This window comes from Dryas octopetala, chromosome 5 (genome assembly GCF_963921425.1).
Source record: "Dryas octopetala chromosome 5, drDryOcto1.1, whole genome shotgun sequence".
NCBI lineage: Eukaryota > Viridiplantae > Streptophyta > Magnoliopsida > Rosales > Rosaceae > Dryas > Dryas octopetala.
Genome location: NC_141370.1, coordinates 20,192,303 through 20,205,688, shown reverse-complemented (window position 1 = coordinate 20,205,688; position 13,386 = coordinate 20,192,303). Strand labels below are relative to the sequence as shown.

General features: G+C 35.9%; 4 protein-coding genes across 6 annotated transcripts; 3 read left to right on the top strand and 1 right to left on the bottom strand.

The window, feature by feature from the left end:
* Window positions 1-1,820: 1,820 nt before the first annotated feature.
* On the top strand, window positions 1,821-5,686 carry LOC147285491 (AAA-type ATPase family protein / ankyrin repeat family protein). Its single transcript, XM_086244400.1, has 7 exons — window positions 1,821-2,080; window positions 3,348-3,458; window positions 3,601-3,699; window positions 3,810-3,920; window positions 4,009-4,312; window positions 4,443-4,582; window positions 4,680-5,686. The coding sequence occupies exons 1-7, from the start codon at window positions 1,934-1,936 to the stop codon at window positions 5,214-5,216; spliced, it is 1,449 nt and encodes a 482-aa protein (XP_086100526.1). The 5' UTR covers window positions 1,821-1,933; the 3' UTR covers window positions 5,217-5,686.
* A 797-nt stretch (window positions 5,687-6,483) lies between these two features.
* LOC147285490 (uncharacterized) lies at window positions 6,484-9,343 on the top strand. Of its 3 annotated transcripts, XM_086243912.1 has the most exons (3): window positions 6,484-7,237; window positions 7,523-7,643; window positions 8,537-9,343. In XM_086243912.1, the coding sequence occupies exons 1-3, from the start codon at window positions 6,533-6,535 to the stop codon at window positions 8,542-8,544; spliced, it is 834 nt and encodes a 277-aa protein (XP_086100038.1). In that variant the 5' UTR covers window positions 6,484-6,532; the 3' UTR covers window positions 8,545-9,343. The 3 variants fall into 3 exon arrangements, with proteins under 3 accessions (XP_086100038.1, XP_086100040.1, XP_086100039.1); XM_086243914.1 differs by lacking the exon at window positions 8,537-9,343 and having other exon boundaries at window positions 6,484-7,257; window positions 7,523-7,610; XM_086243913.1 differs by lacking the exon at window positions 8,537-9,343 and having other exon boundaries at window positions 6,484-7,286; window positions 7,523-7,585.
* A 141-nt stretch (window positions 9,344-9,484) lies between these two features.
* Window positions 9,485-12,110, top strand: LOC147285489 (thermosome subunit gamma). Its single transcript, XM_086243910.1, has 5 exons — window positions 9,485-9,904; window positions 10,001-10,038; window positions 10,665-10,941; window positions 11,082-11,368; window positions 11,520-12,110. The coding sequence occupies exons 1-5, from the start codon at window positions 9,551-9,553 to the stop codon at window positions 11,956-11,958; spliced, it is 1,395 nt and encodes a 464-aa protein (XP_086100036.1). The 5' UTR covers window positions 9,485-9,550; the 3' UTR covers window positions 11,959-12,110.
* Window positions 12,111-12,219: 109 nt separating this feature from the next.
* Window positions 12,220-13,231, bottom strand: LOC147285488 (large ribosomal subunit protein eL37x-like). The gene is made up of 3 exons (XM_086243915.1): window positions 12,904-13,231; window positions 12,632-12,767; window positions 12,220-12,520 (listed from the first exon to the last, which is right to left on the bottom strand). The coding sequence occupies exons 1-3, from the start codon at window positions 12,904-12,906 to the stop codon at window positions 12,405-12,407; spliced, it is 255 nt and encodes an 84-aa protein (XP_086100041.1). The 5' UTR covers window positions 12,907-13,231; the 3' UTR covers window positions 12,220-12,404.
* Window positions 13,232-13,386: the final 155 nt, after the last annotated feature.

Below are 13,386 nucleotides of genomic sequence, written 5' to 3'. Positions count from 1 at the left end.
GGGCGAGGCAGCGGCGCAGGCAGGGGTGAGAGAGAGAGAGAGAGAGGGAGAGAGAAAAAAAAAACAGTGGAACTCGGGGGAAAGAAAGAAAAGGGAAGGAAGGAAAGAAAAGGGAGAAAAAAAAAAGGAAAAAAAAAAAAAAAGAAAGGAAAAAAAGAGAAAAAAAAAAAAAAAGAAAAGAAAAAAAGAAAAAGAAGAAGAAAAAAAGAGAAAAAAAAAGTAAGAAAGAGAAAAAAAAATTAAAAGGTTTAGGGTAGATTGGAGTTTGGGGCCTTTGGTCAATTGTAAAGAAAATAAAATAGTTTGGGTTTTTATTTGGCTTTTTTTTGAGTTTTATGTAGTTGTTTTTAAACCATAAATTTGTAAACTCTAATATATTTCAATATAAAAAATAATTTAAAATACTCTAAAGAACCTAAACCCTAATATCATATACCATATCCTAGTTTGAGGTTTTTGGGCAATTGAAAAAAAAAATGATTTGAGATTTCGTTTGGCCGTGTTGGAGTTTCGTTTAATTATTTTTAAACCCTAAACCAATAAACTCTAATACCTTTTTATATAAAAAATAATTAAAAATATCCTAAAGGACCTAAACCCTAATATTCTATACGATATCTTAAATAATATAGAGTATAGATTATAAAGTATATAGAATTTAGTGTATATATTATAGAGTATAAATAATATATTAATTTTTATTTATTCATTATACTAATTTTATTTCATAGTATTTGCCTCCAGCGCGCATTATATTCATTACATATCACATGAAACCTACCATATAATTTGATTTTTTTCAATGTTTTTTTATCAATGTAGTAGATAATATGTTAAATAAACATATTGTGAAGTTTCATTCAAAATTTCCATATTTTGATAATAATTTCCATCGTTTCCGTCGAATTTTTGTCGAAATTTAAAAATCTTCGAAATTTCCGTCGAAATTTCCATCGAAATTTCCATCGAAATTTCTTCGAAACCCGAAATTTTATTCCTTGGTCCTACAAAACAAAAAGGTGAATTATAGAGTCAATTCATTACTAAGACATTATGAATAAAGAGGTGGCAATTGTTTGAAATTTTTTGCATACAAAATTTCAAACAATTGTTGCATACTTGCATGCAATCTCTTCCATATTCAAAACTTACATGTGAGTAATTTTGTACACAAGTTGTGTACAACAAATCTTGACTTGTTTTTTGTGTGTGTTTTTTAAAAGAAATTATTGAGTGCTAATACATGGCATTCACAAGAAATTGTGACTTCTGGTAACTAAATTTACTTAATGCATTTTTCTAAATAAAACAAATTTAACATGAAAAAGTATATCCAACTTTTATATTAGTATCATTACATCATTAATTATACAGCATGATCTAATTGTGTGATAAGTGACATACTAATCACAATCACGAAAAATTATTATATGTGACCATAACACTATGTGGCATAATGACGTAGTGTTACTAATTCATTCAAATTATAACATGTGGACGATTTTAAGAGTTTTTTTAAAAAAATTTAGGGTTTTTGAAGTGTTTTTCCTATATTTTAGGATTTTAGAAATTAATTATTATACACGTGTTATAATTTAAGTAAATTGATAATACCACGTCATCATATCACGTGGTGTTACGATCACACACAATAATTTATATCACATGATTTGATTTGATTTGATGAATGTTAAATTTGAAGAAATGAAACTCAATTAGAATAAGTAAAATTTGTGGAATTTATAAAAAATTAGCTACAGTAAAGTACTAAAATGGTACTTGGCCCAAAATAATAATTGCAGAGAATAAACACACGCATTCTTAGACATCCCCAAAATTTTCTCCCTCTAAAATCTCTCCCTGTCTTCCTCTGTTCATTTTCAACCTTCTTTCCTCTGTTTGAGACATAGCAAGACCCAACAAGTACAGAGGGATGCAGATGCAGAGGAATAATCAAGATCAACGGTCAAGATCTGCTAAGCCCACCACCATTCATGGTTACGCTCAGTCCGGGGACCTTCTCGGGTTTCTGAAGCTTCTTCGGGACAACCCATCTCTTCTCAACGAAAGAAACGCCGTCGTAAGATCCCCTCCTCTTGTAAATATGAGTATACGAATGGGGTTTTGAAGAATTCAACTTTGTATGGAGAACTGATCTTTTGGCATTCTGGGTACATTTTGTTTGATGAGTTTATGTCATTTTCATCGTTAGGAATGCTTATCAAATGAAGTTTGAAAATTATGTGAATTTCACCCACTTAATCATGTTTTTTTCACCACCCCATTGTTGGATTTGGGTTCTTCAAACTTATTATGCTATATACATATATATTTTTATGCGGCTATAGTTGTAATTTGTTGAGGAAAATTGGGAGTTATCGCATAAAGGTAGGGAAGTATTGATCTTTTTCTTGATAAATGTATTTGGAGTCTGTAAAATGCAATGTAGTGGAAATAGTAAATTAAGTACCATTTGATGTTTGGATGTTAATGAAGACAAGCAATTGGGTTGGATCTAGCGTGTTCACGATAGGACGACAGATGATTGAGTTCCTTTTTCATGATTGTCATTAGTGGTGGGAATGATCATGTTCACTGTCATGATTGTCATCAGTTATGGAGGGCCTGTCTAGCTAAATGAAGATGAGATCCCTTCATGCGTGTAAATTTTCAAGGCATGACCTTTTTCTTTTGCCAGTTCATAAACTTGGTTTTTCAAGCCAGAGAAAGGTTAGTCCTAAAAAGGAGTAAAGAAAGATGAGATTAGGAAGTTTAAGTATGAGCAATATGAAATAAAAGTTTGTATGAAGGGACCAATGATGAGTGGGTTTGATCCTTTTCACCCTAGTTTGGTAGCCTTTTAGAAGAGAATATCGAAGATGACTTGCCCTTTAGTCATAATGCAGGCTGTACGGGGTAATCAAATGAATTTAGTGTGTCAAGAGACTTTCACATTGTCCATCAAATTAGGGAAGATACAATACCAGATCACTATAAACCCAATTACCTACTTCATTATAGATTGCTCATTGCTTCATTATAAATTACCTAATTAATTTAAGTGAGGGTTTGCGAAAAGTTATAAGTGGTATGGATCGATGACACATTGACAGGGTTGGCAGAGGTGTTTTAGCCTTGTGCCAAAACAAAATAGAAATAAAAGAAAAGAATTTTCTAGACTTTTTACTTATATGTTTCTTATTCTAACCGCCTGGCATTTGATATGACGCTCCTGTTAGTAAAAATATGAAGAACAGCAAGCAATGCCTTTATTCTTTGGTCTTTATTATATGTTTGAATGCTAATATGTATTAGTGCCATTATGTTTGAATGTGCCGTAAATGCAGATGGCACAAACTCCACTTCATGTTTCTGCTGGTTACAACAAGGCTGAGATAGTTAAATTTCTCCTTGATTGGCAAGGGCCAGATAAGGTTGCGTTGGAAGCCAGGAACATGGTAGGTAAATAGTTTTCTTTTGTCAGAAATTTGTATTATATATATTGTTTGAAATTTCAATTTAGAACTGAAGTTTTTGCCTGTTTACTTAATAGTTATCTTATTTGGTTTATGGGTGTCCACAACATGTTGAGCTTTGCAGTATGGAGAAACACCATTGCACATGGCAGCAAAGAATGGATGCAATGATGCTGCACGGTTGCTTCTGGTCCATGGTGCTTTTATCGAAGCCAAAGCAAATGTCGGTTGTCTCTTTCACCTGATTATACAGTTTTTATTGAGTTTGAGATTTCTAACTATTATGTCAATTTGCTATTCTCGTTTTAAAAGTCTCCTCTTCTGTCCATGCAGAATGGAATGACACCATTACACCTTGCTGTGTGGTACTCACTTCACGCTGAAGAGTTCTCAACTGTCAAAACATTACTTGAGTACAATGCTGATTGCAGTGCTAAGGACGATGTATTGTTCATTCCATTTACTTGCAACACTCAGTTTATTCAAATATTACAGCTAAGTAAATGCTAATGATATTACCTTTGAATTGTAGGAGGGCATGACTCCTCTAAATCACCTTTCGAAAGGCCGTGAAAGTGAAAAGTTGCGGGAACTATTACTGTTTCACCTTGAAGAGCAGAAGAGGAGAAGAGCAATTGAAGCGTGCAGTGAAACTAAAGCTAAGATGGATGAACTGGAAAATGAATTATCAAATATTGTTGGTTTGCATGAGCTCAAGATACAACTACGGAAATGGGCAAAGGGGATGCTTTTGGATGAGAGGCGTAAGGCCCTTGGGCTGAAAGTTGGCATAAGGAGACCCCCTCATATGGCCTTTCTTGGAAATCCTGGAACAGGTAAATGTAAATGTTGTCCGCAGTGTTTTGCAATCTGTATTATAAAAATATTTCTCCCTTTGCCAATAATGCAATACTTGTAAATGGTTAATTATACCATAATAACTATATAATTATTGTTACCTAACAGGTAAGACCATGGTAGCTCGAATTCTTGGAAGATTACTCCATATGGTGGGAATTCTACCTACTGACAAAGTAACAGAAGTACAGCGGACTGATTTGGTCGGAGAATTTGTTGGTCATACTGGACCAAAGACTAGGAGGAAGGTAAAACGTTGTGCTTTTGAGATTATTTGCTATTCTGCTTTGTAGGGGTAGATGCAAGTACTCTTCTGTGACAAACTAATTATATTGTTCTCCACAGATTAAAGATGCAGAGGGAGGAATTCTTTTTGTAGATGAAGCTTATCGACTAATACCTATGCAGAAGTCAGACGATAAAGACTATGGCTTGGAAGCATTGGAAGAGATCATGTCTGTCATGGATGGTGGAAAAATCGTAGTCATATTTGCTGGATATAGTGAACCAATGAAACGTGTGATTGCTTCCAATGAAGGTTTCTGCCGACGTGTGACCAAGTTTTTCAATTTTAGTGACTTTAGTTCTGAAGACCTAGCAAAGATTCTCCATATCAAGATGAATAATCAAGCAGAGGAGAGCATGTTGTATGGATTTAAGTTACATTCTTCTTGCAGTGTAGAAGCTGTTGCAGAACTGATTCGAAGAGAAACAACAGAAAAGCAGTGTAAGGAGATGAATGGAGGTTTAGTGGATACAATGTTAGTTAATGCTAGAGAGAATTTGGACCTTAGGCTCAATTTTGACTGTATAGACACAGATGAACTTAGAACAATCACCCTGGAGGATTTGCAAGCAGGCCTTCGGATCTTGTCACAATGAGACAGGTTTGGAGTAAATTAGAAGTAAAACTAGAAGAAAATGATCATAAGATCATAAGCATACAGAGGAGGCCTTGAGGGTTTCACTCATAATGATTTGGAATATTAGTTTCCCCAGCTCCCTATCCTTTTCTGCATGTGGTGATCATGAGGTTGGGCTGCACTTGCTGGAGATATCTATGCTCTTATACAGTGGTTTGACTTTTATTTTATTCTTTGTGATTGATTACTTCTGAGCAGGTATTAGTGTAATTGATATTCTTTCGGTGTTCTTGGCCAAAAAAAAAAAAAAAAAGATATTCTTTCGGTGTTAGTAGAAATCCATTGTCCACCATTCTTGCTTTGTAGCACCCCCATTCCTATTTACATTCATGAATTAGTTGTTTTGAACTCTCAATCATTTTATAACTACCATATTTGAAATTTGGAAATGGATCAATAATACTAGAAAGGCTCCAACTATTATTCTAATTTTCAGTTACTACTTAATGTGATACATGATAAAAAAAAATGTTTTAAAACTAATTAATTAGTAAATTAATATGAAGTTAATCACATTTGTAGGTATATCACACGATGTAATTTTATAATTTAAACTATTAATTTTTTCGGTTGCACTTCAAAGGTAATTTTGTAAAAAATTATCAAAATTGAAAGTTATTTAGCCATTTGATTATAATAATAACTATTTATATGTGTTTTTTTTTTAAAATAGTATTTGTCTATTTATTTGTTATGTGATAAGTTCAAAGGGGTAGTTAGATTCATACTAATTCGCTAATTAGTTTATTTTAGAGTGCTTTGGAGTTTGGAATTTTGGATAAATGATATGCCAATTTCTTGTTTGTTGTAAATAAATAAGGTTTAGAAATGAACAAATGACATATTGCCACATTAATCGGAAATGAGGTTGGTCTAGTTGGCCGAGGACAATAGCTTCCCCCTGCACACTCGGGTTTGAATCCTCCTCCCTCCCCTGTAATTAAAAAAATTAAATCAGAAATTCCTCAATTTTCACTTTGTAAATGATGTTAAATGACATATTTACCCCTCCCAACATATATAATGGCTAGTTTGAGGGGTAAATATGCCACCTGACCACTAAAGTTTTCTTATAAACATCCCAAACTTTCATTACTATAATAGCATGGGTACAGATTAATTTGTCGGCCCAAGGGCCAAGGCCCATGGGTAATACTGGTATGCTCAGCTCAGCACAGCAGGTCAAGGCTCTATTTGTCATTCACCAAAACGAAAACCCTCACAAAATCTCAACCCCCTTTCTTCTTCTTACAGTCTTACTAGTTCCGGACAAAAATGGTGAAGAGCGCAGTGGAAGGGTTGCCAAAAAAACGCAGGAGGGGAAAAGTAAAACAACTTAAAAGATCAGAAGGTGGACATGAAGTAGTACTGCTCCCGAAGCTAGAGCCAACACTCGCAAAAGAGCTAAACAAGAAGAAGAGGAAGAAGAGGAAGAAGAGCAAGAAAAACAAGAGCACAGCCACAGTCTCTGTTGATGCGCCCAAAAATGTTGAATTAGAACACGCACAACAGCTCCCAAAGCCAGAGCCAACACTCGCAGAAGACCCCAAAAATGTTGAATTAGAACACGCACAACAGCTCCCAAAGCCAGAGCCAACACTCGCAGAAGACCCCAAAAATGTTGAATTAGAACACGCACAACAGCTCCCAAAGCCAGAGCCAACACTCGTAGAAGACCCCAAAAATGTTGAATTAGAACACGCACAACAGCTCCCAAAGCCAGAGCCAACACTCGCAGAAGACCTAGAAAAGAAGACCAAGAAGAAAAGGAAGAAGAAGAAGAAGAAGAAGAGCAGCACAATCACAGTCTCTGTTGGTGCGGGAAAACATGAAGATGATGCGGGAAAAGATGTTGCAGATGTTGCGGGAAAAGATGTTGCAGATGTTGCAGGAAAAGATGATGCGGGAAAAAATGTTGCGGGAAAAGATGTTGCGGGAAAAAATGTTGCGGAAAAAGATGTTGCGAGGAAATATGTTGAAGTGGGTTCTATTTGGCATTGGTGAATCTAATCTTGGTTTTTGTTTGTTAGTAAGTTTATAGTAATTCCTAATAGTGAAAAAATAAAGGATTTTTTAATGTATATATTTTGTGGGTTTTTTTTGTTCAATCGTGGAAAAGTTGGTGTGTGCTTGAATCAATTTTGGGTTTTTTTTTTCTTGCTTGAAGAAATTGATAATTGAAATCTTTTTGGCAATTGGGTAGTTCTCTGTTATGATTAGGGGTCAACGTATATTGATGTTCTGGTATTGTTTTGTTGCTTGCAGATATGTGTCCTGTGTCGAAAAAAGAATCACAGCATCTGGAATTGCCCTGAGCTGAACGATAAGACCACAAACAAGAAATCTGGGAAAAAGCTTTCTAAGTGCCCTCAGCCTCTTCAAGAAGGTAATTGGCCCTTCTATTAGGTTTGTTAAATTATGTCCAGTTGATTCATGCTTTCGATGGTGTGTGCAAAAGGTCATTATATGTTATGTAGTTATACATTGTTTTTATCTCATCATGCTAAGTTTGTCTGGTCACAAATCATACATCTTTTATCAACTCCCCTTTTGTTGTATGCAACAGCATGTATTTGAAGTTTACACGAGGATGAAACGGTTTAGAAATTTAGATTGAATGATATTTCCTGCTTCTTTTGTGAAGCCAGCAATTTTAAGTTACCTTGACAAGATGCTCAAATTTGGGGACAAGTTTTAAACATTTTGATTATAATCTTAGAGACATTGCAAAGCTATAGTCGTTTTCCCTACATCTTTGATTTGTCTGCAAACTACATTGATGTCCTTGGGATATTACAATGGCCTTTATCATGTTTCCAACAATTATCATGGCTTTCCCTGTCAAATTAGATGTATGAATAATTTAGTTATTGAAGATAAGGATTCGAACCCTAGGGTTTTTGAATGGCTATAGAGATGGAGGTTACTGTACAGATTTTCCAATAGATACTAGAAATAATTTTTCAATTGATACTGATAGCGTGCAAGTACCAGCAAAGCAAATAGAGGATGTTGGTGTTACTTTCCCAAATATTGCTCTAATTTCATATTTATATTATAGTGAAAGTTCAGACTTCAGGTGGGATATGGATAGAACCCTTGGTGTTTTTGTATATCCCATGAAGTTCATTGGCTATTTCTAATATTTTTGTAAAAGTACTGTGCTTTCCTTGTGGGTGATCCTATCTGATTGGGACAAGGGAAGGATGATGATGATTAGAGTTCTTCCCTTGGTTTATACCCGGCATGGTTCTAAGTTTAGTGCTTTCTTGTTTTCAGGAAAATGAAGAAAGGCCGAGAGGACAGGTCACTTAATTGTGAGTGTTGTGCACCTTGAGTATGATTTCATGACAGATGACATTGTGGTAAAGAAGATGAGTCTGCTGTGAAAGTTGGTTCTGCTTCTCATTCACAAGAAGGTCATTTAAATCAAAGGAAAAACAGGATCCCAAGAAGTGAATTTTGTTGGATGATGAACTTAATGGGATTTCTTGTCATTCTTTTTCTTTTTTGTTCATGATTGCAATATTCCAAAATATCTTTGCGTGTCCTGTGAGTTTTTTTTTCCTAATTAACTCCCAGTGTAATGTTGACATTCTTAACATTTTTATCATAATTTAGTTTACGGTACCTAGGTGGAACCGTGGAAGCAAGGAAATGACCATATACATCGGTCTGAAATTGTTGACCGTTCAAGTTCTATTTCATTTTCATGTCCTTGAGCGTTCCCTGAATTGCAATTGCCAGAGTTATTTATTGGATGAATGTGATGGACAGCTGGACGTGTATATTTCAGTCTACACTCTACAATGTTGCGTAAACAACCCAATAGGTCTGAAATTGTATTGTTAGTCTATTTTAAGAATTTTAATCCAAGCACAGATAGTTTTTCTTGTTTAGGAGTAAGTACGCATGGCAAAACATTTTATGTTCTTTGTATGGCTCCATTCTGTTTGAGCTATTATCGCGTCTTTGGTTTCCAAGGTTAAATTCTTCAAACTACTCTCTGGTGATCTGGTCTTTGTGTGTGAGGTTTTATAAATTAAGAGAAATATAAATGAAAAGCAATCAGGGAAATTGACAAAACAAAGGGTAGGAGTAGGTATTAAACATCAGTGGAGGATGGAGTTCCTGAAGTAAACATCCCATTGAAAAACCCATTTTTAACCTTAAAAAAAAAACCCGGTTCATTCTTTTTTTTTTTTTGGGTCGAATTTTCTTTTTCTTTCATTGAAAAACACCATTTCCTTTTGTTTATCCAAACACCCAATTCTCTCTCTGTGGAGAGAAAGTATGGTCTCAACTTCACTCTCAATTCTCTCATCTTCATCCTCATTTGCCTCAAATTCTAACACTTACACTGATGCCTCTTCCACTTCTGCTTGCTTTAAAATCAGACCCTTTGAATCCTCCAAACGAAGGCATAAATTTCCCACAGCCTTAAAGCAAGTTCCTTTCAAGGTTTTTGGTTCTTCTTCTATCAACCCAATTGATGATGGCTCCGCCGAGCAATTTTTGCAAAACAATTCAATTGCGGATTTCATGAGGTTCAAAAAGGGTGTTGATGGAGGCACTGGGGAATTGCAAACTGCGGTTGTAAGCTACAGAAAGAGGTTCCCTTGGTCTCTGTTAAGGCCTTTTCTTCAGGTTTTGCTCATAGAATTGGTTTCTTTGATGTGGGCTTTTTGTTTCTTTATGGGTTTTGTTTCTAATTTCCGGGTTTCTTCTTATTTGGTGTTGTAGGTTGATTTGGTTTCGACTATTCACATCGCGGATAAAGAGTACTCCACTAACTGTTATTGCTCTACTTGCAATTGCTTTAGTAATTTCTCAGTTATCTAGTTGTGAGTTGTGACTGAAACTGTTTGATAACTTATTCTGCGCTGAAGTTGGTGCAAAATGTCGTGAATCATTCACGGTGAATGTAAAAGCCTGTTAAGGTCGGGTTAAAAAACTGAGAGAAAAAACTCAGAAGCCAAAGCCTTACCGGTTCCAAATATCATTAATTAAGTGAAAAAAAATGAAGTTGTTGCTGAAACAGTGGGCTTGATTTAGTTTCGAGGAAAATAATGTACTTTGGAACATTAGAGTGCTAATGAAATGCCATGAAACCGAGGCAAAACATGAGGGTAGGTCTTATAGTAACTTGTGTTAAGCCTATATTTGATTCCGAGTCTTTAAAACAATGGTTTCAGGAAACTACTTTAGTTCTTTTTAGCACATTGTCTAAACTTATCTTCAGGGCTATGCAGAACATTTCGTTTTGGGCACACTTTGAGATTTGTGTTGGTCTTTATTAACACTTTGGCAGTGGTCAAAACTTGATGTTTTCTTAACCTTTATGAGTAAAAATTGGTTATCCCAGATAATTCAAGGTTAATCTAATGATCTCAAATACCATGCCCAGGTACTTTGAGACCCTCCAAAGGGAACTCGAGCCCTATGATTGTGTTCTTTATGAGATGGTGACTAGCAAGGAGAGTATAGAGAACAGAAGAAACCTTGCTGCCACAAAAAGACTCAAAGTGAAAGGTTCACGCCCAAGAGGGTTTAACATTCTGGGATGCATTCAACGACAGATGGCTCGATTTCTGAGGCTTGATTTCCAATTAGACTGTCTTGATTACGAGTTGGAGAATTGGTACCATGCAGATCTCGACTTCGAGACTTTCAGGTTGCTTCAGGTTTGTATTTTCTATCCATGCAAGTGTTATTTATGCTACTTTCATTGGCATTGCTTCCTCAGAATCATTAATCCTGATAACATTCAATTCTTTTTTCCTTAGACCATTGTTGCATCTCATGCCATTATCTTTTCTTTCAGATTGAAAAAGGTGAAAGTTTCTTCACCTTTGCAAGAGATATGACAATTAGATCCACAAAAGCTATGATTCAAACTGCTTCAATCCCAGAAGACCTTGATCCTTGGAGGTCTAAACTTCTGTGGGCCTCACGTGTGCTTCCCATGCCACTGGTTGGCCTCCTCATCATTGGAGGTGTTTGTGCTGACGTGGGAAGCCAGTCATCAGAATTCCCAGAACTAGAAGCCTTGTCTAGGCTTGATTTTGGTGCTGCAATGAAGGTCTTCTTGGCAAAGAGACTAACATCTGAGTAAGTATTTGCCTAGACTAATACATTCATAACTGATCCAAACTATTTATTGATTACGTTTTCAATCTCTAAAGGGTTTGGTTTAGCATTGTTGCTTGTGTGCAAAATTTAGTAAACTCAAAACTGACACAAAAGCTATTGTTTGTTGAAGATTCACGCAGGTGACAGCTGATGTAGAAGAGAGATCTGTGATTATTGGTGAGAGAAACAGAGCTGCTGTAGATGCACTTAACAAAGCCATTGATGAAGGGCACAACAAGATTGCAATACTATATGGAGGTGGTCACATGCCGGACCTAGGGCGGCGGCTGCGAGAGTTGGAGCTGACTCCTTCTCGGGCTCAATGGATGACGGCGTGGTCCATAAGGAAGCGGGATTTGAACAGCAGTTCCCTTCCATTTTTGAAGAAAATGGCTGAGATATCAGGTTGGCCTTTGAACCGCTACCAGACTCTGGCATTGCTCATATTTTCTTCAGTGCTTGCATTGGACCTCTGGTTTTGGGAGCTCTTTTTTGACACTGCTGTCAACTGGGTCTCTCAGTTTGTTTCACAAGTTAGTCAATATGTTGATAATGCAGAGATAATTTAATAGAATACTTCTGTTAAACTAGTGTATTGAAATGATTCTTTATATGTAAATAATGTGAAAACATCTCTGATTGAACTGGTGTATTGAAATGGACATATTTCAGTCCCAAATGAATGCTATGAACAGTAAAAAGAAAACTCCCATTTCATCTATTCACTATTCTTGTGTTCTTGTTTAGGGTACAAACTAGAAAAGAAAACTAATTGCTGACAAGTAAAAACAAACATCTAGGTTCTGGACTTTCTAGTTACTGGTACAACTATTCATAGCCAAAGCTTGAAGCTCAGAAGGAAGCTTATGATTTACTTAAGATGATGCCCGTCCCCTCTTCTTTCTTGGAGTTGCCTCAGTACCTTCAGTTCACAAACATCGTAGTATCATGTAAAATAAATTATAATAGGCTCTGTAGCTACTGTTTGGTCTCTGAGAAAATGTAGAATTCAAAATTATTTATTCATACCTTCTCTGAAGTTATACTTGAACCTAACCGCAACATATCGAAGGTAACTCATTCTACCAGTCCCTGTAGTCTTTCTCCGAATTGCCTTCTCGCTCCAATTATCTAGTTTTTCCACATACCAAAAACAAAAATGAAAACAAAAAACACAGAAAGCAAAACCAAGTTTCAATTGAAATGTCAAACTTTAAGATGGTGAAGGTAGAGAAAGGTGACATTTTCGGATACGGCTGGAATGGAAGCCACAAGAGGCGCAACGGCTCTTCTGAAGGTGAAAGCTACGACGGCCGCACCCCACGCAGAGTGTGTGGCTCTTGTTCCTCCTCTTTCCGAAGCTTGCTGTTCCTTTGCCCTGTTTTTTTGGTTCCACAGAAAACAGAGGAAAATCAAACAAGTATGCTAAAAAGTTTTAAATCTTTTTTGAAGGTACAAGAATTGTATAATGTAATTCTCGAAATCAGATACACAGAAGAAGGCAAGAAGCTCACCATTTTTGATAATGTGATTCAGTGGCAGCAGAAACCCTAGAATTTTGAGAATGTTGAAACTTCTCGCAGTGGAAACTGTGGAATCGTGGATTTTGTGCTTCAGAGGCCTGACGGTGTGGCGGTGCATTTTGGTTCTTAGCTTTGAACTTTGAAGTGTGTTTACGGAAATGGCCCTCACCATGCTCGTGAATTACACAATGTAATGGCGCTGTTTTAGAATGACAGGCAATGCAGACATGCAGTTCAACATATAATTTTGTTATTTTTATTATTTGAAGAAATCATACTAATGCTATGTGGTCCTTCTAGTTTTACGTTTACATCCATGGCAATATGTATATTAATTACATTGTCGTTTGTCAATAATCAAGAGATTCAAATGGTGATTCCGTTGATAATTTATTTTGCTCTTCAAATTATATAAGTGGAACATTCCAGTTATATTCCTTTTCTCTTCTTTCTTTTTTGCCATAATATTCCTTT

Excerpts from the sequence above, each read along its gene's own strand:
- LOC147285490 (XM_086243912.1), top strand. The coding sequence starts at position 6,533 with ATGGTGAAGAGCGCAGTGGAAGGGTTGCCAAAAAAACGCAGGAGGGGA. Across the intron at positions 7,238-7,522 it reads TTGCGAGGAAATATGTTGAA|ATATGTGTCCTGTGTCGAAA; the intron begins GTGGGTTCTATT and ends TGTTGCTTGCAG.
- LOC147285488 (XM_086243915.1), bottom strand. Across the intron at positions 12,521-12,631 it reads TTCCAGCCGTATCCGAAAAT|ATAATTGGAGCGAGAAGGCA; the intron begins GTCACCTTTCTC and ends TGGAAAAACTAG.
- LOC147285489 (XM_086243910.1), top strand. The coding sequence starts at position 9,551 with ATGGTCTCAACTTCACTCTCAATTCTCTCATCTTCATCCTCATTTGCC. Across the intron at positions 10,039-10,664 it reads ATTCACATCGCGGATAAAGA|GTACTTTGAGACCCTCCAAA; the intron begins GTACTCCACTAA and ends TACCATGCCCAG. Across the intron at positions 10,942-11,081 it reads AGACTTTCAGGTTGCTTCAG|ATTGAAAAAGGTGAAAGTTT; the intron begins GTTTGTATTTTC and ends CTTTTCTTTCAG.
- LOC147285491 (XM_086244400.1), top strand. The coding sequence starts at position 1,934 with ATGCAGATGCAGAGGAATAATCAAGATCAACGGTCAAGATCTGCTAAG. Across the intron at positions 3,459-3,600 it reads CGTTGGAAGCCAGGAACATG|TATGGAGAAACACCATTGCA; the intron begins GTAGGTAAATAG and ends TGAGCTTTGCAG. Across the intron at positions 4,583-4,679 it reads GACCAAAGACTAGGAGGAAG|ATTAAAGATGCAGAGGGAGG; the intron begins GTAAAACGTTGT and ends TGTTCTCCACAG.